This window comes from Amphiura filiformis, chromosome 2, assembly GCF_039555335.1.
Source record: "Amphiura filiformis chromosome 2, Afil_fr2py, whole genome shotgun sequence".
NCBI lineage: Eukaryota > Metazoa > Echinodermata > Ophiuroidea > Amphilepidida > Amphiuridae > Amphiura > Amphiura filiformis.
In genome coordinates this window covers 16519671-16544884 of record NC_092629.1, presented here as the reverse complement: position 1 = coordinate 16544884, position 25214 = coordinate 16519671, and the positions used below count along the sequence as shown (strand labels likewise).

Below are 25214 nucleotides of genomic sequence, written 5' to 3'. Positions count from 1 at the left end.
AGTCATGTCTACAGTAGAATTCATCTCGACCTTTGCAGGACTTAACCCCATTAAAAGTTATTAAACCAAGATAACACTCATTGAAACAGCTCAACTGATTAAATCGGATCTTCTCTGGTTGTGCACAAGTGACTGTTTTCATGTGCGATATCGCAATAAAGCTGGTATTCATAGCTTCAGTTGGGTAACCGATTATAAAGGAAACGAAAGGAAACAATGTTATGTGTGGCTTTGTTCACGAAATCAGACAATGTCGTGCTTTTTGTAAACCAGCATTCTTGAAAATGAGCAACATAATGATTTTTGACTTAACACGGTTTGGAAATAATTTCTTCATATTTTTGGTGTTATCTGTCGTTTACATGTCCTTCCTAAAACACAAAAGTACGACCCTCTCCAAACACCTAAATTAGCTAAAAATTTAGGACATGTTACAAAACTTTATTTTCTAGAACCTATTTAGAATAATTTAAATGTAGCTTTTACCGTTTTTTGTGGCATCCTTCAGAAGTGAGCGGTCCGATACCAATATTTTCGGTCAAATCTCCATTCAATTAACACGGGGAGTTGGCTAGCTATGCCTTGCCCTCACTCATATTTTACAAAAGTACGACCATTTCTGAACATCTAACCTAGCTGGTTTATAATGTTCATCATTTAAATTCTTTAAACATATGTTTATATAACAGATGTCCTACTCATCATCGGCTCCAGCCCTTTCTAACCGAATAGACTACCCGTACTTCTACAGAACTGTTATGCCGGATAATATGTTTAACCCAGCTAGGATTCATCTCATGAAAGAATTCGGATGGAACAAAGTTGGTACGATAAATGGAAAACATGAAATCTTCTCACTGGTATGTATTTTGCTTACTGTGCTAATATAGATTGAAAAGGAACCAGTTGTCAAATTGAAATTAATTTACCTAAAATAGATTATGCATTCTTCCATTGATGCCTTATTGATTTGCTCACAAGTCATTCAATTAGTGGTACCTTTTGTTCCAGATTTCAGCCATTTGGTAACTAAAGTGAAGCTTATTAACGCTTTACCAGGCAGGCTACTACCAATAAGTGATCAGAAAGTGGTACCTTTTGTTCCAACCCAGTCTCCCTTTTAAAATGACCATATTAATCATTATACAACTGGTCTTAAATTTATCATAATTATGAATCCTTTTAGTGCAGTGGTAGCGCCATCTGTTGTTATTAAGTTTATGCCGTATATAAAACATTATGAAGCTATAGACGAATCCAACGAGCCAAGTCATGGTCAGGATTTGGTCGGCCATCTTTGGGTCCCCGCAACACCAAAAAAACGCTTATAAATCGATGTTAGATTCTTTTGTGTTGTAAACTGTCATCATTCTTTTGTCTACGTGTAACACGGGTGATAAAATGCAGTTTAAAATACCCTCCAAGGCCGCATTATTTCACATTTTAGGTGAGACTGAGCCGACGGGGACCCAACTTTGGCAGCCATTGAGGTAAAGGAATGCGTGAAATTGGATTCGTCTATATTTGACACAATCATATTATATGAATAAATTGTTAAATTCAAACATGACTGGGAGTGGCGGTTAGAAACACAAGGCAACAATGCAATCGCCATCAGGGTTGCCCCACAGGGCTACAAAGAAAAAATATCAATCAAGTGTTTCAATATTTGCATATAAAATAAATGATAAATCAAGAACAGAATGTGGAATGTCATTCACATATATTATTATGAAATCTAGCTAGAGGTTCTAAAATTGAACCTTGTGGCATTCCAGAATTAATTTGTCTCGTTGCAGATATATGGCTGTTGTAATCAACAAACTGTCCATAATGTCTCATTTTATCCAAAAGGATATCGTGTTTTATAGTGGCAAATGCGTTATATTAAAAATATACCCCCCCCCCCCAACTTTTAACTTGTATACACTCACAAAACAGGATTTTCATATACATGATTATATACCAGAACTTCCAGAAGGTGTATGGTTGTATGCGGATAGGGATACGTTATTGTCATTCGCACATGACGATGTTTAGCACGTTTTTCACTAAAGAAGAAACCAATTAGCTCTAAAAGCTTTATCTGTAAGGTAACATTTGCAAAATGATATTAATTTTATAGCTACATGAGATGAGCCGTAAGATGTGCTCTAAACTGGACTTAATTTCAGATGATATAGGCAAAATTTAGCCAAATTATTTGCACTTGGTTTCAATTCAAGAAAGAATCAAACTCTAGCTTTTATCTGTATAGTGTAACAGTATTAAATTTTACATTTAATTTCGTAGTTACCTGCGTCATAAGATGTTCTCTGAACCGGACTTAATTTCTGATAATATAAGGCAAAACATATGTTTCTTGTAGTTGCTTTTCACTAAAGGACTTCATTTTAGATAATATAAACCAACATTTATAGGTTCCATGAATTTTTACAGGTATTGTGTGGAAATTTCTCAAAATAATTTTAATAATTCTAGCCTCCTAACCATTGGGTACTGTGTGATATTTATCCTTGCTCCGAAGTTGAAATAAATATGGCAAATGTTATGAAAAGATATGAAAAGATAAAACTTTAAACAGCAACAGTTGATTTCAAGAGATCATAATGATATACTATAATTTAATGATTATCTTATGGTGCCAATATTTGTTTGTTTGGTCACAATTATTTACTGGCTGCACACTTTGGGGGGCAGTGGGAAGGTTTAAATTACTGGGTGGGCAAAATAATTTACTAGGTGTGCATTTGCCCATCCCGTCCCTTTATTTGTCACCCTGCTCCCCATTTCAAAAACCTGGATCCCCTTTTCTATTATCTGTCTCCTTTCCCATTTTCTCCGTTTTTCTCTTCTTCTTCTTCTTTTATTTTTTCTATATTCATCGATCCCAATGAAATGAGGTTTCGATGAAATGAGGTTTCTAAGGAAATGGATGCTGAAATGTTGATGAAGTGTGAAGTGCGCTCAAAGTGCGCGAAAATTAACATTTTGCCTGGCAGTAACCATTGGTAATCGTAAGAAAGGCCAAGCATCTCAACTACATATTTTAAGCACGGATTTTTAATTGTCACTGCACGAATTTTTAATCTCACTGGACGAACGTGCCAGGAGACACACTAAAATAGCCCCTGCAGTGCACAACCCTAGCTTTTCAGGTCAGTCGAGGCAACGTGGCATCTGGCCCCCACCCATGCTGCCAGTGTCAATCCATTCATGCTTTACTTGTTGCTTTATGAGTCTGAACAAGTCGTATAGAGTGTCAGTGTAGCCTAACATGTAAGATTTTGCAAATGGAGTTCGGGCCCGTGAAAATTGATGAGGGCCCGAATAGCTTTGGCAATTTAAGCTTATTAGCGGTCACCCGTCTATCGCGGTTCGTAAAAAATGCAATTTGCAAATGTAGCCTATGACCAGTTCACAACCCTTCGAGGTTTTTATTGAGAACAGTTTTACCAACTCCCAAATTCATTAACGATTGATCAGTCTTTTCATTTAATTCATTTTAATCAACTCCCTCTTTACTCTATTCTCCCGTACAGTAATGTTTGGACCCTGGATAATGTATGTAAGGCTGTTTTTGCTCATTTTCTTCTTTTTCCGGTACTGTGTAAAACCTCAAAAGAGTATTGACGCAGACTTAAATAGTTAAGATTTTAAAAAATAAGGTGAATATGCAGCGTAACTCGGGGAATGATTAGCATTGCAAAAATGCAATTTGCAAATGCATTACCACCGTTCGAGTTTTTATCACAAAAAGTTTCCAACTCGGTAATTTATTATAGATATTTCGAGTAGTTAAAATAGGGCCAAGTCGGCTACATTGACATTTTAACGACTGGGTGTTATGGATATGAAAAGGTGACTGTTTTGGCTTCTTGGGACAAGAAGAAATTAAATTGCCCACCCAGTAAATTATTCGTATTTTCCATATTTTAGACAACTATATCAGTATAAGAAAAATTAAGGTGTGGCTTAAGTTATATACTGATTACTGACATAATTTTAAAAATCATAGAGAGCTATTTCAAATCTAGAGATTTTTTGATAATTTTGAATTTCGATCTGAATCGGAAATTCTGCCCAACAACAAATATTTCATCAGAACAATAATAACGATTTATAGACAAAGTAAAAGACTGTCCTTGAGGACTATACTTAAGTTTACTCCATGAATCCAATACTCAATGAATCCAATATTAGGCCTAACAACATTCATAAAACGATATGCGAGTTCTGTAGAACCGTTGTGTTGTAAAGCATTGTGTGAAGCTATAGCAATATTCAATTTCTTCCTGAACAATACAATTTTAAATTCTTCACACTTTCGCAAATCCCTTTTACTATCAAATTTAAATTGTATTCATGACTTCTGAATGTAATATTTGCTTACATGCGGTGCGGCAACTTGTAAACAAACAATTAAACTTGTAATTAAACATTTATTTTAGTATTGTAAGATATTGAAATCCATTATCACGTACTTGGGCTGCAGCTCGTGAAGGTCAAATTTACCGTGCAAATCGTTTCATCATGCTGCCATGAGTGATTCAACAGTACACGAAAATAGTAAATCTACCATTTCCATGTTCCATGATTAGTATGATGAAACATTGCTTGGTTTTATTATACATTTATTTTAGTCAAGAAGCAAGAAAAATCAAAGGAGCATTATGTAATCAAGGTTCAGAAGATCAGCTGTTTAAAGCCTTAATGTACGATCTTTTCGCCAGCGTTAGCTGGCTATCTAATTCGGAGATCGTCTTTGTTTGCTAAAGAGATTACGGGGTACTAGCATTGGTTTGAATTACTTAGCGGAACTTTTTATGGTGAAAATATATAATAGACCTGTTATTGGATTTGTAAGAAAAAGAAAGTATGTTTTGCCGTTTCAACGAATGAAAACGAGTGAGAATTTCAAAAGTTATGGTTTGAAGGAAATATGACATTGAAAGTTATATGCCAGGCCTATAACAGTTTCCACAGCATATCAACGAAAGAAAATTATAGAATCCTTGTTATCAGGCGTTCTTAGATTTACATTTGCAGACCTCCTGGAGATCAGCACAGCATGAGATGTGAGTGTATTGATAACATGATTAAAACCTTTATGGACGTAAAAGTCAAAGTAAAAATATCCTATATTCTGTATCGTTTTATGGATAAAAATGACTCAAAATGTCATTTATGAAATAATTGATATCTTAAACATCAGTTTTGTCTTTTCAACGGGAAAAATTCGATGCAATTTCAGGCCCAGTTTTGATATGGGTATAATTTATATGTAGGCCTATTATAATTGAACAATATCAGTCTTTACATTTTATAATGTGCTATATTAAGTATAAATTGCGAATTAATATAAAATTAATGTGCATGTATAAGGCAAGTAGGATGGCAGTTTTTAGCCAATTAACTAAAAACTGCATTTCTTTCTATTAATAATGAGCTAAGGGTAGCCTAAAAAAAGGGCAGAAAAGACAAAAAGACAGAACAATTTGGAGTAATTAATTGACAGGAAGTTATAGGAGTTAATGTTTGGTTTGCTGTTTCTGTGTGCATGTTCTCATCATTGATGGTTTGGTGGACTGTCATGAAACATGATGGATCATAAAAAAGAGTTATCCTAAAAATGCCACCACCCAAACTAATTACAAGGCCTCTTCTGCATTGAAGCTGGCTTTCCCTTTTATCGCCAGCGTTAGCTGGCTATCTAATTCGGAGATCGTCTTTGTTTGCTAAAGAGATTACGGGGTACTAGCATTGGTTTGAATTACTTAGCGGAACTTTTTATGGTGAAAATATATAATAGACCTGTTATTGGATTTGTAAGAAAAAGAAAGTATGTTTTGCCGTTTCAACGAATGAAAACGAGTGAGAATTTCAAAAGTTATGGTTTGAAGGAAATATGACATTAAAAGTTATATGCCAGGCCTATAACAGTTTCCACAGCATATCAACGAAAGAAAATTATAGAATCCTTGTTATCAGGCGTTCTTAGATTTACATTTGCAGACCTCCTGGAGATCAGCACAGCATGAGATGTGAGTGTATTGATAACATGATTAAAACCTTTATGGACGTAAAAGTCAAAGTAAAAATATCCTATATTCTGTATCGTTTTATGGATAAAATGACTCAAAATGTCATTTATGAAATAATTGATATCTTAAACATCAGTTTTGTCTTTTCAACGGGAAAAATTCGATGCAATTTCAGGCCCAGTTTTGATATGGGTATAATTTATATGTAGGCCTATTATAATTGAACAATATCAGTCTTTACATTTTATAATGTGCTATATTAAGTATAAATTGCGAATTAATATAAAATTAATGTGCATGTATAAGGCAAGTAGGATGGCAGTTTTAGCCAATTAACTAAAACTGCATTTCTTTCTATTAATAATGAGCTAAGGGTAGCCTAAAAAAAAGGGCAGAAAAGACAAAAAGACAGAACAATTTGGAGTAATTAATTGACAGGAAGTTATAGGAGTTAATGTTTGGTTTGCTGTTTCTGTGTGCATGTTCTCATCATTGATGGTTTGGTGGACTGTCATGAAACATGATGGATCATAAAAAAGAGTTATCCTAAAAATGCCACCACCCAAACTAATTACAAGGCCTCTTCTGCATTGAAGCTGGCTTTCCCTTTTAAAGGGAATTTTTATTTCAGAATATACATTTTTTTTTTCAAAACCGATTTTTTGGCATATTTGTAATACTTACACATGTTCTAACTTAAATCTATGAGCAAACTGTCAAATTCGACCTATTCGTAGTAAAACGGGATGATTTTCTGTTGGTCCGACATATTATCATAATTTTTAGATTATGATATTAAATATGTCAGAATGACTCGCAAATCGTAGTCTCCTACGAAACCAGTTTGGTTACGCTCCCTCCACACGTGGAGGGAGCGTAACCAAACTGGCTGCGTAAGAGACTAACTATGAGGCCGCACTCGCCGTCCTAATCCAAATAGTGTGAAATATTTCGAGTGGTGTTTCTTTGCAAATTCCCAATGTTTTTCACGTCCAAATGTATTGGGAACTTTCATAATGATTGCATATTATCATTTTGAAAAAAAAAAGAAGAAAAATCTAAAAATTTAAAAAGATCGTACATTAAGGCTTTAATATCATAAAGTGACCTCCCGGACCACTTTGGGCGCATTTTGTACCCCGGGATTTGTACCATCCAAAGGGGATTTGACATTTGGACTAATACCATATACATTTCGTCTACATCCATTTCGTCTAAACTCATTAGGTCTATATCCACTACGTCCAATAATCATTTGGTCCTATAACCATTTGGTCTGCGCTGACCAATGGTAACCATTTGGTCCGATAACCATTTAGTCTAAAAATAACCAATATGTCTAAAACCATTCAGTCTAATAACCATTTAGTCTAATACCCATTTGGTCTATAACCAATAAGTCTAATAAAGATTTTGTCTAATACCCATTTGATCTACTTTGATCTACAAACCTTTTGTCTAATACCCATTTGGTCTACAAACCATTTGGTCTGACAAGCATTTAGTCTACGTGTGCGGCTGTAGGCCTATAGGCACAATAACGCTACTACACATACTGTGATATCATAGTCCGAGGTATTCAGCATCGAAGTGGTTACGTAATTCTCTTGGTTACCGGATCACGCTACTTTGGTATGCCTTCGAGTGCCATATACTTTATGTGGTGATCATTTCGATCGTGGTTCATTACTCTAGCGCGTGATCCCGTTGACATAGTAACATTACGTAACTTCGATACTGAATTGGTCTATTAACCGATTAATACATAGCACGTGTATGGCAAGCCAAGGGGTCCAAAAGCGTGGAACTGCTACGCGTAGCTTCTTTCTCGTTACGAGCAGCTGTTTGACCAATCAAAATAGTCAAATTTAATCACGTGGTTGGGTTGTTAGCTGCGCGTAGTATAGTGCTAGGTATCCTCTTTCACAATTATTATCTTGTAATTAATTTACGGAATTAGCATAGATAACGAACGGGTGAAGGAGGCCAAATCACAGCACGTGTCAAGAGAACATGTTGCTAATGCCTGGCTAAAATGACACAAAGCATATTTATTTAATGTTTCCAAGTTTACACCGTGTTTAATAGCAAGTAACTTTATACTCGGGCTGTATTAGCGGTGCAGGGGATATGAAGGTCAAACAACAACTACTACTGATGTAAAGCGCTGTGTAAAGATATTGCAGGGAAAACGATATCACATGCCACTGTGTAAATATGGAGAGAGTAAAATGGGTCATCATTTTTTTCGGAACGGGGGGGGGGTCCTAAATTTACAAAAAGTCGGCGTCAATAAAATTGCGGCCCTCACTATTTCGGCATCAAAATGTTATGACCCCCGACTCCCACCACCGATACACCTTACCCCCTAGACAGGCTAAAATTGTATTGAAATCAGTCTTTTTGAATACAATAAACACATTATCTGTAGTTATCTTGTGACTCCCTACATTTTGTCATTATCAATTATTATGACCCCGACCCCTTATTTTTCTTTCCAAAAAAGTATGACCCCCTACATTTGGGATCCCCTTCCGAAGAAAATGATAGCCCCTAAATATAGAACAATCATCATTCTGTTCAGATATTACTTTAATAGCACCTATACCATTTTTTGCTGATATACTACAGATATTTTCATTTACAAAAATTAACAACGTAATATTTGTGAGAGAGGATGTTTACATCAGCTCCACGTGTTTAAAACCGAGAATCTGATTGGTTAATAAGCTGCACGTAACGAGAAAGAAGCTACGCGTAGCAGTTCCACGCTTTTGGACCCCTTGGCTTGCCATACACGTGTGCGGCAATAACGCTACTACACATACTGTGACGTCATAGTCCGAGGTAAAAGTGGGGCCCTTTGCTTTCGAGGTTTCATAAACAGTATAAACGGCTTATCCATGTATAGTATTTACTTAATAACTTGAGGCTCTCATATTTCCAGGGTTAACACCAGCCTTAATTATATGCAAATTTCCTTTGTATCCTTCACTTCAGGTCTCAATTTCTCTTCTTCCAAATCTTTACTTCACAGGTGGTTGATGATCTCATTGGAAGACTCCACGAAGCCAATATGACGATCCTTACATCAGAAACCTTCGCTTCCGATGATCCTTCACATCAAATTCAAAATTTGAAGGTAAGCTCAAAGTCAACCAAAGTCGCTATAGCATTTTACAGGGAGGAGATAGGCGAATAACAGTACTTAAAACAATATTGCAACATTTCCAAAAATATATTTTTCTAATAAACATAATTTTGCACCAGGTTCGCCGTCGCAAATATTAAAGGAGACAAGTAGAAAAGTGATACCATCTGGGAATCGAACCTAGCACCTCAGGTTTACAAAATATATGCCCTTCGAACCTATAAGCGTTAACTTAAACTTATCTCCTATACTTAAACAAATCTCCTTCCTGCAAGTAGCCCATATAATTGGCGAAAAAATCAGACTCAACGCATTGTGTATTGATGTAGAATTACAGCACAGCACCATGCTAGTTGCGCGTTGCGTAATGCGTAACTGGTGCGTGCTAACGTGAATGTACGCAAGCGTAATTTGGGACTTAATTGATACGTCCAGTAGCCAAAACCGAATAATTTTCGCCAATAGCAGTCTAATGTACGGTAAGCTTTACGTAGAGTAAGGACAATGGGCTAATCCATTTAAAATCCACACTCCCCGTGTGGAATATTTTGGAAATATCTTCCACAGGGGAGTGTGCATTTCAAATGGAATTAGCACATTAGCAAACGTTATTCGAAACTCGCCCTCCCTCTGTTGAACTTTCTCATAGGTTGTATGAAAATGAAATGAAGCTCAATACCTAATGTGTTCATTCCATTTGAAATTCATACTCCCCCTTCGGAAGATATTTCAAATATCTTCCACAGGGGAGTGTGGATCTTAAATTGATAGCCCAATTTGTTTCATTTCCGTTTTATTTCCTTTACAGGCGGTTGATGCCAGGATTATAACAGTAAATATGTATGCTACAAAAGCGAGACGTTTTTTATGTGAGGTAAATTATAAATAATCAACAATAATTCATTCTTATTAGACATCGACAAACCACTTGGTGCCTACTTCTAAATAAATCCACTCGTCCTTCCCATAATGCATTCCCTAACCACCTGAGTAAACAAACTCTGTAATGCTGGTTTCATACTGCCATGTCGCTTGCCGCTGAGTGGCGTAACGCACACGCATTGCAGGCACCGCAACAGAGGTTAGTTTAGGGTTAGGGTTAGGGTTATGATTAGGGTTATGAGTAGGATTAAGGTTAGGGTTTGACTTAGGGTTAGAGTTACGCGAAATAATTACATGAAGGATCGACCGGAAAGTCTGACAGGGGCATAACGCTTTTGTTTAGCAAATTACGATATTGATAAACACTTACTCACGTGGACTTATCTCAGTGGACTTCATCTCCATGTTTGATTCTAAAATAATAAGGGATAAAATCTAAACTCGACAGCCGGCTCTGTACAATTACGTCCGGCTATCAGAGGTCATTCCTATATAAATATTCAAAAATGCATGAATAGCAACCGCCGCACACCGACATCGCCTGGCTAATAATTACTTTGTCAGCAGAGATACTAACATAAATACCCGGGATCGGTACACGTGAATTTGCTATGCACGAGTTTGATATGAGAAGAAAATATTTGGATACCGGTGTAGAAAATGATGAATATCTCCCGTAAATGATTTCGTATAAAGAAACCAGATGTTGTTCCTTGCACATGAATATATATTTTGAACAGATATGATAGTCGTTAACTTGCGTCTTGAGACAGTAGCTTGCGTCTTGAGTCAAAAACTGACAAGAATTCCGCAATAATTCTGATTTATATGTGCCGAATTATATAGCGCAGTGTATCGGCCAATCGTGAAGGTAGTCTAAAAGAATATGACCTGTGGCTACCATGCTCGACTGACACACAGCGAGGTCAGTCACCAAGCTAATCGGGGCTATTGTCAGTAGCCTTAGTCAGATGTCCTTCGGCATATTATGCGACTCAAAACTATTAAACAGGTCGATAAATAATGGCCATGCGTGGCTGTGGATTCAATCTACCATGGCGATTTCTGCCATGAAGATATCGGGGCGATGACACTGTGCGCCGGTTGGTTTTTAAAAGTAGGCAACAGGGCAGATTTACAAATGCCTATCTGTTTGTTTCGCGGTCACAATAATACATGCTTGAAATTTCACGGTCACAATAGCGCATATTTTATACCACTTGATGGTGATCGATATTTCTAATGCCGCCTGTACGCATTCAATTGTATTGATCAATTTTAAAGACCCTAGATACAAGAGTGGATACAAAATTTACAATATTATTGAGCACTATAAATGTTCGTGGGTACAGTGCACAATGGTAGATTTTGTATGCACTCTTTTATCTAGGGTCTTATAATATTGATCGATAAAATTGAACGTGTTTAGGCCGCATTACTCATGTGTTTAGTAGTTTGTTACCAAAGTAAGTCAATTTTGAAAAAAATGCTAATGGTTACAAATATATGTGTCTAGAATTATGTTGTGATTGCAGCGAGCTGGAAAATTTGCATATTTAAGTTTTTCCCTACTGTTTTCCTCAGCCTTTTTAGAGCATGTTATTTGAAAGACACCCTTGAATATGTGACAAAGTTCGCTTAACCCCCATCCCCACAGCTTGCAGAAGAGAACTTCTTGCAGAAGAGAATGTCGCTGGTATGTGTTATTATACTTGTTATTATAGTCAATAAAATTCACATTTATAGGCTTACAAGAACAATATGGTTGGCGATGGTTATATGTGGATGTTTGTGGGATGGTACGCACAGAAATGGTGGGAAGAACAAGACAACTTCGTGGATTGCACCTTGGAAGAAATGCGTAAAGCTGCTCGAAGTTCATACTATATCTCTACGGAGAGTTTGCAACTAAGTACCAGTTCTGAACTGACTGTTGCAAATATCGTAAGTAACTGCACCTGTATTCTCCCTCCTCCCATCCTCTTCGATCTCCCCTTGTCCACGTCCTTGTCCTCATCCTCCTTCTTGAATCTCGGTACCAATAAACATTTTTTTGTTTTGGAATCTTAAAATCTTGGTATCTGTTTAGAACAGTTGTCTAATGCACTTTATCATCCGACTACCCCAGATGGTGTAGTCAGAGATTATCTAACAACAGCGCACCATATTTCAAGAACAGAGTAGTAATATCCGTTCATAGTTAGCAGAAACATCCTGCATTGCAAAAACAATATTTTATATTATAGGCGACGAAAAAAGAAAACCATGTTCTATGAATCCGACCATTTTTTTTTTGTATTTTCCCAAATTGCAAATATTTACAGATATACTCCCCCTGCTGGTCATGGCCGTCGGTTCATGTAAGGCCGTCGGTAGACGGAAGGCGTTGGTGAAAAAAAAAATGGGTTAACAATAGATGATTTTTTACTCAGGGTGAAAGAAAAAAGGGGAGAATTGTAAAAAAAAATGATGAAAAATTGTGAATTAGACATATTTTGTGTTTTTATGTTTGCTCTTCACTTTTTCAAACCATGCAAAAATATTTGGGTCAACAAATTACAACTTCCGTCGGCAAAAAAATATTTCCGTCGGTACATTTACAAGTTGTGCCCCCTCGGTTCCAAAAATCCTGGTTACGCCACTGGCTTGTAGACCTTATTGAAACAAAAAATATGTAGTAGTTACGATGGGATTGATTTGAGCAATACCAAAATACATGTATAATAGCATACGACGTCGAGCATAGGAAAATAATAGGGCGGTGGTTTAATATAAGTCACGTATGTTGAGGTATGTTATTAATTAAATGTTAATAAATTTGTGATAAAACACTTGATGAAACAAATTGTTTTATTATTACAAAATGTTTGGTAGAAATGATGATCGATTAACTTGGGCAAAAATATTAACTCCTATTAAATTTGTTATCGAGTATATTATGATTATGTTCATATTTGTAAATACCAATCAATCTTACATCACTTTTATTCAATAAAAAGGAAGACAAAAATAGACAGGTTTAGATCAGTGCCTCATATTGATGGTGGCAAGCAATTAGACATAAGACAACATGCACGATATACTAGATTACAACCAGATTTGGGTATGGAATTAAAAAAGAGAAGCTTAAAAACAGACCAGACATCCAGATAAAAAAAAAGAAATAAAGAAAGAATGAAGAAATAATATTTATATATGACTAATAATTAATTGTAAACACTTTATATGATCTTTTTATGTATAACTAATCATGTGTTACATGATAGCAACTGGTATAGGAAATTATTTTGTGATGTTCATTCTGCATTTAGTTTCTGATGAGTGAGGGCCATTCGGCCCTTACGAAACAGATTTGTAAAACAATAATGTAGTAACACCAAGCTTCCAGGATTTTACTTCTATATGACTAATATAGGTTTATTTGTGTTTTTGTTTGTTTCTTTTGCTTGTTAGATTCATCCTTCTCTTCTCTTCTTTCTTTCTTTCTTTCTTTCTTTCTTTCTTTCTTTCTTTCTTTCTTTCTTCTTTCTTTCTTTTTCTTTTCTTCTTCTTTTCTTTCTTTCTTTCTTTCTTTCTTTCTTTCTTTCTTTTCTTTCTTTCTTTCTTTCTTTCTTTCTTTCTTTCTTTCTTTCTTTCTTTCTTTCTTGTTTCCCCCTTTTCCTCCATTTTTGCTGTTGTTTTTCTTTATTTATTTTCCTGTCTGCCATCCCGTTTTCTCAACAGACGGCTGCACAATACGTGGAGATGCTCACTGACTACATGAAAGCTCCGGAATGGTCCAAGTGTGTATGGAATGCCTATAATCCGCTAGGTTACGACGCTGCCTGGGCTATTGCACTGATGCTTGATAAAGCCGTGTCGGTTCTTAAAACCAAAGGACTGCGATTGGAAGATTTCACCTATGATGACAAAGAAATGGGGAGAATCTTCTTTGAATTGCTGAATGAAACTAGATTTACTGGAGTATCGGTATGACAATAATCCGGCACACTTTTTTTTCAAAGCTTACATCCAATGACTTCTTTTTTGAGGGGCCAGTAAGGTCTTTTTCTTTGCTTTTAAGGGCCCATCAAGACTCCAATAACTCAAAAAGTGCGGTAATACTAATAGTAGATGGCAACATATCCTTTCAGGTTACATACCAGTAATAGGCCTGGGCGATACATGCAAATACGACGAGTAACGATTTGTTTTCATGGCATCTGAAAAGACTGCATTAAAATCGCTGAAATTGATCAAGTTATATAGCCAAAAAAGTACTTTTTAGGGTTTGATACTTCAAAGTGGTATATTTTCTCTCATTATATGACATATTTGTTGGAATAGTACCAAAATTCATACGCACGGCTTCGGTTTTTATTAAATATTCGCCCTAACATCTTGTAACTTTCAGCTTCGAGGGCGCACTGCCATTTTAAAGACCCATTCAGTGATCCCAGCGCAAGTGCCAAAAAAATTGTTTATAATTTGCTTAAAAGTGAAGGATAAGTCATTCAAATTGTCATTTGGTATTTTTGAAATGACAAATTTGGCAAAAAAACGAAGAAAACAGCAGTACTGACGAAGTTGAAGCCCCATTCAAATACATGTAGCTAATTTAGATAATGTCAGTATCTAAATTACAGATTTGTGTAAAATGTATTATTTTGTCTTAAATATACGGCTTTCGGCTGAACCACTGCAGGCTACGTTAGCACATCTATGACAATGACAAAGGAACCAAAATCTGAATTTTGATGATTTTTACGATCGTCCGGATGAGCAAATCACTGAATGGGCCTTTAAGGTGTTTACGGTTCAGTGCGTTAAAACAAGAACATTCTCAGGTCAACCTTTGTTGAGTTTTTGATCATTTGGCATCTAAATCATATAGTTTCACCTGATATTATAGTGGTATTAACTGTGAGAGTTCTGAATATGATAAAATTCCACTCGAAATTTTCTCATTGAAACCCGTGTAATACATAATTAGTGGTGTTGAACCTTCAATGCTCCATTTCTATTTTTTTCAAAATTAGGGGGTTGTTCAGTGTGAAACCTTTTAATAAAAAAAGCTAAAAGAGTGGGTAATTTGGTGTCGACTCTTTAAACTTTGGGTTCAATGGGTGGCAGACAGTGAAATAGGATTCAAATGTATATGTAATCCCTGTATAGGCAGTATACCGCTGTCAAGCGGGCGGGTGCGTTACCCCGGTTAGGGTTGGCCGGTCAAGATTCTCTTTTCTTTTTTATTATTTATAATTTATAATTATTTCTAAAAGAGTCTAACTGTATGGTGCTATCGTTGTTTTTTGTTTAAATAATAAACGATATAATTGAAGACCGAATTAAAAAGACTAGTTTGCGTCTGACATCAGGGCAAAGGGGCGACATGATTGATTACTGACCTGTGCAATACGGCATTTTTGGTATTGTTAACAAGACGTCATACGAAAAATAGTCTTTTTAATTCTGTCTTCAATTATAGTGAAAGCACAATGCAGGTATTCATTATCGATACAATTTATCATATCATCTCTAGAGTATGATAGAAAAAGCCATCGGTACCCATCAGGGGGACGAAAGTACTATATGGCCAAACTAAACAACATAATACATAACGCAGTTTATCATGTATTATTTCCACAGGGTCCTGTGACTTTTCGCGATGGTGACCGTGTAGGAATTATAGAAATCCGACAATTACAAGGTATATTTAAACACATCAAAAAGGAAGGTTCTTACCAAGTTGGAGCTGCTATAACTTTGAGCACAATTAATTTAAAGCAATAACATAGATATTAAGGTTTGAAATTTGGGCGAAAATCTGGCTTTTTATGATTTTTTTTGAAAATTCAGCATTTTTTGACCATTTTGGTGCAAATTTCTCGAAAATGAAAAAACGGCTCCTAGATATTTTTATCTAGTTTTTTAAAAATTAATTTAAAAAAAATTTGGCCCAAGAATTTTTTTGTTACGTTGCACGAAAAGAAGTGGGCCAAAAACGTTATTTTTAGATTTTGGGCCAAAATGGCATTTTGGCCCACATTTGACCTCACAGATGAACTTATCAAGTCTTTGCCATTCTAAATATGTATACTTTTATATACTTTAGACCAACAATTTAGCAGTTATGACGCCCGGAAGTTTCCATAATTCCAGGGTTCAGACCGACCTTAATGCTTTAAATTTTGTTAGCTCAGAACAGTTTGATACCACACATGTGTAAAACTGAATGTTCGCGAAATTTACGATAGAATAGAATTTAATGCGATTTGAAAAGTTGCAAATTCAAACAGATTACATGGTATAAAATTGCATACCGTTATGTGTTGCACTCACCTTAAGCGAGTGCCAGTCAGTGTGCATCATCGATCACTAGGAGCAATCTCTGGCCACAATCTATTCAATTTGGAAAGAATTTTGCATCATTGATACCCATTGGCATGGTGGCCAAGCGGGACGGGCTCTGACTCATAATCGGAAAGTGGTGGGTTCGAGCCGCGACAACACCACACAGCGTCATCATCCCTATATCTTCGTGTTCTAAATATGTATACTTTTATATACTTTAGACCAACAATTTAGCAGTTATGACGCCCGGAAGTTTCCATAATTCCAGGGTTCACACCGACCTTAATGCTTTAAATTTTGTTAGCTCAGAACAGTTTGATACCACACCTGTGTAAAACTGAATGTTCGCGAAATTTACGATAGAATAGAATTTAATGCGATTTGAAAAGTTGCAAATTCAAACAGATTACATGGTATAAAATTGCATACCGTTATGTGTTGCACTCACCTTAAGCGAGTGCCAGTCAGTGTGCATCATCGATCACTAGGAGCAATCTCTGGCCACAATCTATTCAATTTGGAAAGAATTTTGCATCATTGATACCCATTGGCATGGTGGCCAAGCGGGACGGGCTCTGACTCATAATCGGAAAGTGGTGGGTTCGAGCCGCGACAACACCACACAGCGTCATCATCCCTATATCTTCGTGTTAAAAATTGTCGTGATAGTACGGCGAATCCACTCATTCTTAAACAGATTTGGCGATTTTGTTCGAGATAGACCGAGCGACTCAAGCTAAGCATATCACTTACACAATATGAGATACCGAAGCGTTTCCATTCATACAAGTTTTTACGATCTGCGCATGCTCAGTACCCCATATGATGTTGCTATTACACGAAAATTCGATTTCACCGAAATGTTTTTAAATCGTACGATAATAATGTGATATATTCAACTGTTTGAGAAATATAATCATATGAAAAGAACAAGCCATGCCCATTCACCTCAGATCCACGTGCTGCATAGAATATTAAATCACAAGTCTATAATACAATGCACCATATAGTGAGACACTATTCAACTTTCTTTATCTGCGTCAATAATAGAATATTGATTTAAATGGCATTGAATACATCTCTACATCTGAGTTTGTATTCATCAGTGAGCTATCTAGCGATCGGTTTCTAGCCAATCAGATAGGATTCCTTTTCTTGCGTTCGGTGAAATACCAATCGCCCGTCGCTCACCAACGGAGTATTAAGACGTGATTCATTGCAGGGAAAAATAGTTATTTACATGTCGTCGACACTGTGCGCCATCGTGTTGTGCCCCTGCTTAAGGCACTTTATCTCTATTGCTTCTCTCCACCCAAGTGTCTAACGTTGTTTTTCATTTCTGGTGTTTCTATCCTGTAGCCGGTTGTGTTCATTCGTCCTGGAGATTGTACGAAGAAGAGTGTTTCCTATTTGTAAACCAATTTCTCACATATTGGCTGGCGGCTGAACATTGTAAAAGTATTGGGTCGGTCATAACCGCTGTTGTAAATGAAACGGAGTATGACTTTATATTAGAAACGTTGCAGACAAGCAGCGATAACACTGAAAGACATAAATGGTACGTGGTGTCTTTGCATTAAATTTCAATTACAATTGCAAACTACCCATTAGCGATGTTATCTGAGTCTTCAGTCTTACGATTGAGCTCGACTGCGTATAATAGATAATCAAGCTTGGGCAAAATGGATTCGTCAATAATCGCATAATAAGTTACTGCATGCAGGTATCGAGTCCCAACTCAACGAATAGGCGATTTTTGGAGGGGATAAACAGTCTGGGTACAGGCCTGTTCACCAACAATTTGCGCACTTTTGCGCATTAATCTCTCGTGTGACCACTCAAGTTTCACAGTTTCACCAGAAAAACGCGAATTAAGGGTCCCTTTTAGAGCATGAACGCGAATCACGCGAAACCCGTTTAGGGAGTCACAAACGCCTGCTTTCAAGAAAAAGAGTTGTTTTTAAACCTGTAGTTGATGCATTTATGGGTCATTTTAATGATCCCGCTATCTCACAAAGCTTGTTTGCCTAGCAGGTTTTGAATCAAGACCATCACCCATACATAAAATCATAAACAAAATAATGTACCATAAGAATTTATTTTATCAAAAACCTGTAAGGATAATACCTCGCAGATAAAACCCTGCTTAGGAATATCTTTTAGGTAGGATACAATCCTAAATAAAATTTTTTACGAACCCGCGTTCGTGGGGTGTATTTGACTGAAAAGGGCAAATCCTGTTTAGGGTATGTTTTTAAAATCTCCAGTCACGCATGTGTACACTGTAAAACTTGAGTGGCCTCCCTGTGATTATTCTATTGCAGGTTTATTGGTCTGAAAAAGATTGATCAAATCTACGAATGGGAAGACCCAAGATTTGGTGACAGAGTGTGGATACCCGCTGGAAGTGAACTTAACGGTGCTGATGAATGTGTTTTCATGACTGCTGACGCCACCAACGGTTGGAAAACAATATCATGCGATACTCCTTTGCCATTTATATGTAGGATGGAAGGAGGTACATTGAGAAAGATGTATTCTTTCGTTTTGAATTCTAGATTAGCACTTTGTCCTTTTGTTGTTTGATCCCAGAATAGTTTTATCTCTGAAGGGGAGTGGGGGAGCTACATCATACATTTTGGCATTTTGAGGCGGTGAAACCTTTGGAGCTGACGGGCTGCCGGTAATAGGGGGTCTCTTAGAGCTGCCAACAAGTAAAGGGGGTCTTTTGGAGCTGTCAACAATCAATTTGCATGATATAATGCCCAGTTATGTACTAAAGTACCATGTGAAAGACTAAGCCTGAAGTGCTTTAATTACAGTAAGATTTAAAATTTTATATTAAATCTGGAGATCTCCGGTTTTATTCAGAGTTCACCAATCGAGTGATGGCTAAATACATCGCGTGTATTTGTATCATTGAATCATTGAATCAATGACGTATAAAATGTGTGCATATCGCCATTTGTCTTTACCTCATTTGTTTGGCTCGAAATAAAGGGACAATGTGATCAGTGGAAATTAACATTTAAATAGGAATCCATTCTTTATGCAAATCACATAATATTGATTTAATCATTCTTTCAGAATTCCTCGAGAGACGTGTGGCATTGTTTACCGATAACGAAGAAGGTGGTGTTTTTGAGATGGTAGGAAACTTTATTTGGCCAGGTATGTTTCAGCAATGTGACTCTTCTATTCGTAATCAAGAATTATAGTGGCATTACAAAGCAGCCATCTCTTAATATCTGGTATACTGTTGTTAACATTCAAATGGTTGCCTTGTGAATATTTCGCAACTTGCGTTTACAGGTTGCCAAATCCGCGACTATAGAATTTATGAAGAGTTTTTTTCTCGCGACATTTGAAATTCGCTAGTTTTGGTAGTTTAAAATAATGAAGAAAGCAATCACTTCCTGGGCATGGGATAAATATGGTAAAACCACATTAATGGTTTATACAGTTTTTTAAACAAATTCAGATTATAAATTCTATTAATGTTCGCTAAATTGGGAGTGTTCCTATTTAAATATGTAAATGTTAGTCGCATCTCATAACCAATAATCTTCTTCACTTTAAACCGATTCTTGTCACTGCGTGATGTTTCCAATATCAAAAATAGCTTTCAAAATATGAATAATATGCTAGAATTTGTTTTATTTCCTTTATTTCCTTTCATCAGGAGGACAAGTACCGTTAGATCACACTCCTAAGGTTATCATAAACGTTGTACGTGTACATAACGGAATCAGTGTAGCCCTGTATGCAGCCATGAGTATATTGGCTAGTATAGGAATCCTCCTGGCGATCTTCTTTTTAGCTTTGAACTTGAAATACAGAAAACAAAGGTAGGTCGATTGGCAATATATATACATACGCGTAGAAAATCCCCCATATTTTGACAGTGGGATGGTTCATACAATGACCCCCTCCCCCATGTTGACCTCTGTATGTGGGTTTTTGACCAGATTAACCTCATGTTTCTATGTTCCAGTGTGCGATGCACGAGCCCCTTCCCTTTTTTGTATATTTGCAGTAGGTTATCAAAAAACGTTTGTTGATGTCATAAAAACGTTTTATGCCCTTTATATACCCTTTTTATAATCCTACATTTAAACGTCTTCTGACAACCTTTTAAAAGTTTAAAAGTGTATATTGCACTGTCATGTCACCTTTCTCAAGCAATTTGTAATTTCATTGTAAAATAAGATCTCGTGCGCTAGTTGGTAATATTTGAATGTTTCTATGTTCCAGTGTGCGATGCACGAGCCTCTCCTCTTTTTTGTATGATATAAATTTATATTAGGCTGGCGGGTAAGCATCATTAATTGATCTCGTACGCTGGTGTGCTGTGTGTTGTTTGTACTGTTTACCCTAGCTCTGACTGCTCATTATCCATGAGTACCAGTCTTGAGCCCTGTTTATCAGGGACAGTCTGTGTAGCTCAGTTGTTAGAGCGTTCACCCGGCAACCGGGTGGTCTGGGGTTCAAGTCCTTGCACTGGCAAGTATGTCCGGAATTTTTTTTCTCTGGTTTATCTGCCTATGCATGTTATGTTTCACTTCAATTTCATGTTAACCTGTGCTAGTATGAGATTTATGGTTCTTCGTTCCCCTGTAAAATTATCTACATTAATTTACCAATTTTTATCCAGATTTGTGAAAATGTCCAGTCCCAATCTTAACAACCTAATCATACTAGGGAGTATTTTGGTGTATGCGACTATTTTTGTCGGCGGTGTTGATTCTAATCTGGTTTCAGAGGCAGTTGTAACTCAATTTTGTCAGGTAAAATCTTAAGATTGGGTAATTGCATTGTAATTTGTCAAATATAATTATAGTCATTAAAATTGTGCAGGACGATCTAACAATATTACAATTTTGCATTATTTTGTCGGCATAATTCATGAATGTGTTCAGTGCCTATCATTCCTTGTACTGGTATTTTCTTCAGCTATTGTCACATTTGTTCAAAAAGTCTCTTAATATGCTGATATTTCCAGCCCGAGTGTGGCTCCTGTCACTGGGATTTGTTTTAGCTTTCGGATCAATGTTCTCTAAAACATGGCGAGTGCACAAGATAGCGGCATTTAAAACTCCCAAAAGAGTGGTACGTATCTAGATGGCTGCATTACTAATCAAAGAAACAATGCCAATTTTTGTACAAATATATTTATTGTACAACTGACCATTATAAGTTTCAAACCAAATTAATGATCTTTATTTCGTGTCAAATCGTATATAGTATTAAATTACAGCCTGCATTAAAAATTATACAATTGCAATTTCGCTTTTAAGAAAAAAATAAAAGAGATCATTGCAACAATGTTTTATGCCATGGAATCAGTAACATCTTGGCTAACAGAAAATCTTGGTTTCTTTACTAGTTCGGGCTCAAACGCTATGTTCAATTTACTTGCATCTGGTAAAATTGACTTTCATGATTATCAATTCCATTTTTGCTTTTTAGATAAAATAAAAGAGATCATTGCAACAATGTTATATGCAATGGAATCTGTGATGTCTTGGCTAACAGAAATAAATGCCCGATTTTACTTAATCGCCCGGACCACTTTTGCTATGCAGGGCCGGATTTACCTCTTTGGGGGCCCTGGGCCAGGCCAAAATTTGGAGGCCCCAAACGCACCGTGAGGAAGGCATGTGCACTCAAGTGGCAAGTTTTTTAGATCTTACTAGGACATTTGCGCGCGCAAAAAAAAATCAATTTTAGACTAATTTAGCCCCAATTGAAGTTGATTTTGCTATATTATAGGCCAGTGCGCACAAAGCGGGCAAAATTTTGCAAATTTTTGTATGCTATTTTGGCGTTTATCAGCTAAAATAGAAGATGCACACTGCACAGGCCAATTGAAAAAATGGGGCCCTGGGCCCGGGCCCATCTGGCCCTATGGTAAATCCGGTCCTGTTGCTATGTTCGCCCGTATCAAGTTCGTATCGCGTAAAATGAACTTCCGTGGTTATCGTTAACGATTTTAGAACAGACAGTTTTTCATGTTTTCTTTCAAATATATTTTTTCGAATATTCCAAGTGCAATCTTACCTTAAACAAAGTAAGTTTCACACGTACTTGACAGTGTTAAGTGTCTAGTGGTCAAGAATAGAAGACTTTGTGGTCAATGGCGAAATTATGCAGCAGTGCCCCCATATCGTTCTCCTTATTTATATTAAAAGGCATATTTTTCCAGCCACTAACCATGCTTGAATTTGTTTACTATTAACTTAATGAATACTTGGATGTACAATTTTGTCTCAATTTTATTTATTTTGTTTTGTTTTGTTTTGTTTGCTACTTTATTGTCCTTTGCAATGACACCACATTTGAAACGATCACTTTTTTCACGGCTGATTACACCTCTTGTGAATGTAGTGGGATATCAAACAGAATGTGCCAAATTGACCAGTATTCTGTGCTCAAACAATACTATATAGTCACTAACCTCAATAGCGGGTGGAAAATCATATGCAGTCACAACAGACAGGCGGCACCTCCTCCTCATGCTGCTCACCAGCCTGGTCACATGTTGCTGTGGAATGGTATCCATTCTTCAACCAGGATTCGTCGCAGGTCATTCAATGTGGTTGCATTGGCTACTCTGGCACGCACATCATGACCAAGTGTTCAATCGGGTTGAGGTCTGGGCCGATGGCAGGCTATTCCATTCTCTCTACTCCCATATACTGTAGGTAGTCGTTGACTACTCTGGCTCTGTGGGGGCGAGCGTTGTCATCTTGAAGGATTGCATTAGGTCCCAGATTGTGAAGATATGGGATTGCACAGCTTGCTGCACAGTACAGAATAATGGTAAATTTGGCACATTCAGTTTGAGACCCCACTACATTCACAAGACGTGTACTCTGGCGTGAAAAAGGTGATTGTTTCAAACGTGGTGTCATTGTAAAGAGGAATAAAGTAGCTATCTATTGATATATAACATGATATAAACATGTCACAAATAATCTGAGATATAATTTAGATGCTTGAAAAAACTTTCCAAACTTTTATTGAGGAGTTTAGTAATAAATATGAGTTTGTGCTACAGAACTGCTTACTAAGACAAGGAAAAATCCCGATACTTTTCATGTTGACATTACAGATAATAAAAGACCAGCAGCTATTCCTCATTGTTTTCGTGTTATTACTTATTGATGTCTGTGTTCTTGCCGTGTGGCATATAATCGACCCGATGAAAGTCAACACGCGTGAACTGTATGAAATTGTAAGTTCGACGGATAAATTTGATTGATGCAGAATAAGATGATTGATTGATTGATTGATTGATTTTTTCTCCTTCAAATGGTAAATAATTATCGATAAATCTTTAAGGGGGTACTACACCCCTGGCCAATTTTATGCCTCTTTTTAAATTTTTCTCCAAAGTAAGATATGTATATTATAGGGGCAAGGACTACAACTACTGTACTGAAAATTCAGCACCTCAAAGCAAGTAGTTATTGATTTATTGATCAAATATTGGTTTTCCTCATTTTTGACTGTAACTCCACAACTGTTGTCTGTGCTGAAATAAAATTTCCAGTGCAGTAGTTGTAGTCCTTGCCCCTATAATATACATATCTTACTTGTCCCCAATGCGCTATAACTTTTGAGAAAAATCCAAAAATAGGTGTAGTACCCCCTTTAGTGCTGTTCAAGTATGGGAACACAAATCGGCGTCTTAGTCCCACCACCCCACTCTGGCCAGTCTTCAATATGTTTTACCGCCTAAGGGGGAGTCAAATTTGGAACCGCTGCGCCCAGGCTGGTACCAATTAGCATTGAGGCAGATATCAATTCTATATACTGTATAATGAATTTTGATAAATAATATCCACCATTATTTAGTATAATATCTAATATATTTGATTCGGACAGAGTCTGCGTAGTTTTCATATCTAATTTAAAACTGTTCAACTGCGATGACTTTTTTATCGTAATTAAGAGAACTCTGCATTGTCACCAGCAATGTTGACTGTCTGATCCTATGTACCAATTTTTTCCTAGTATAGAATCGTATATCTTTGAGAGGTCACGGTCCCCGTTACGGTTGTTTGATGTATATAGAATTGGCTTCATTATTAACTAAATGCAAACTATATAGATGGCGCTATTTATCCTAAATCATATTTCTTTATTTGCAAGGGGTAGGTGATTAATACTGCCATTAAAACAGCTGGAATAGGTGAAACAAGCAACAAGGAATTTTTTTATCAAACAATAAAAGGAGTTGTTTGTATTAAAATCTTGAAAGAGTAATTTCCAGTAACTAAATAGCGCCACCAATTTTGTCATTAATGGATACATTTTATATCCGAAAAAGCTATAAAAATGCTATAAAAGTGAATAATTTTGTAAAAGAGGAAACATTAAAGTTGAAAATGACTCAAAAGCATATGTATACATTAGCATAATATCACATTTAGCTGTTCAGGCCTAAAATTTGGTTGTACATGATGTTTTGTTTGAAAAACTAATAAATGATCCCATCAAACAACCGTGCCGTCCCTATTTTAGGTAGTTTTGTCATCTCCTTAGGTTTTAAACAAACCATTTGGCTATTATGCTTGTTGCCCCAAGAAGACTGTTTCATAACTGAAGATAAATCGGGCGCGCGATTGCTCTTCAATGAATATGAATGAGTAATACCTACACTTTAGTAGAGCGCTGAGCAAACCAAACACATTGGACATTGGATTACGCAAAGAGGGCATGACAGCGCCTCCAGAAACTCCTGGATTTTAGCTTTTCAAACTACCATAAAAGTTTCAGGAATAAAAATAGTCAACCAT

General features: G+C 36.5%; 1 protein-coding gene across 1 annotated transcript in view; it reads left to right on the top strand.

The window, feature by feature from the left end:
• The first annotated feature begins 770 nt into the window (after positions 1-770).
• LOC140138580 (gamma-aminobutyric acid type B receptor subunit 2-like) overlaps positions 771-25214 on the top strand; it is a 36550-nt gene continuing 12106 nt past the window's right edge. The window contains exons 1-13 of the mRNA XM_072160379.1: positions 771-860; positions 9082-9186; positions 10004-10069; positions 11824-12021; positions 13801-14046; positions 15706-15766; positions 17770-17968; positions 18735-18928; positions 19498-19581; positions 20093-20258; positions 21065-21197; positions 21364-21519; positions 23525-23647. Of these exons, the coding sequence (XP_072016480.1) occupies positions 771-860; positions 9082-9186; positions 10004-10069; positions 11824-12021; positions 13801-14046; positions 15706-15766; positions 17770-17968; positions 18735-18928; positions 19498-19581; positions 20093-20258; positions 21065-21197; positions 21364-21519; positions 23525-23647 (1821 nt within the window). The remainder of the gene's footprint in view (positions 861-9081; positions 9187-10003; positions 10070-11823; positions 12022-13800; positions 14047-15705; positions 15767-17769; positions 17969-18734; positions 18929-19497; positions 19582-20092; positions 20259-21064; positions 21198-21363; positions 21520-23524; positions 23648-25214) is intronic.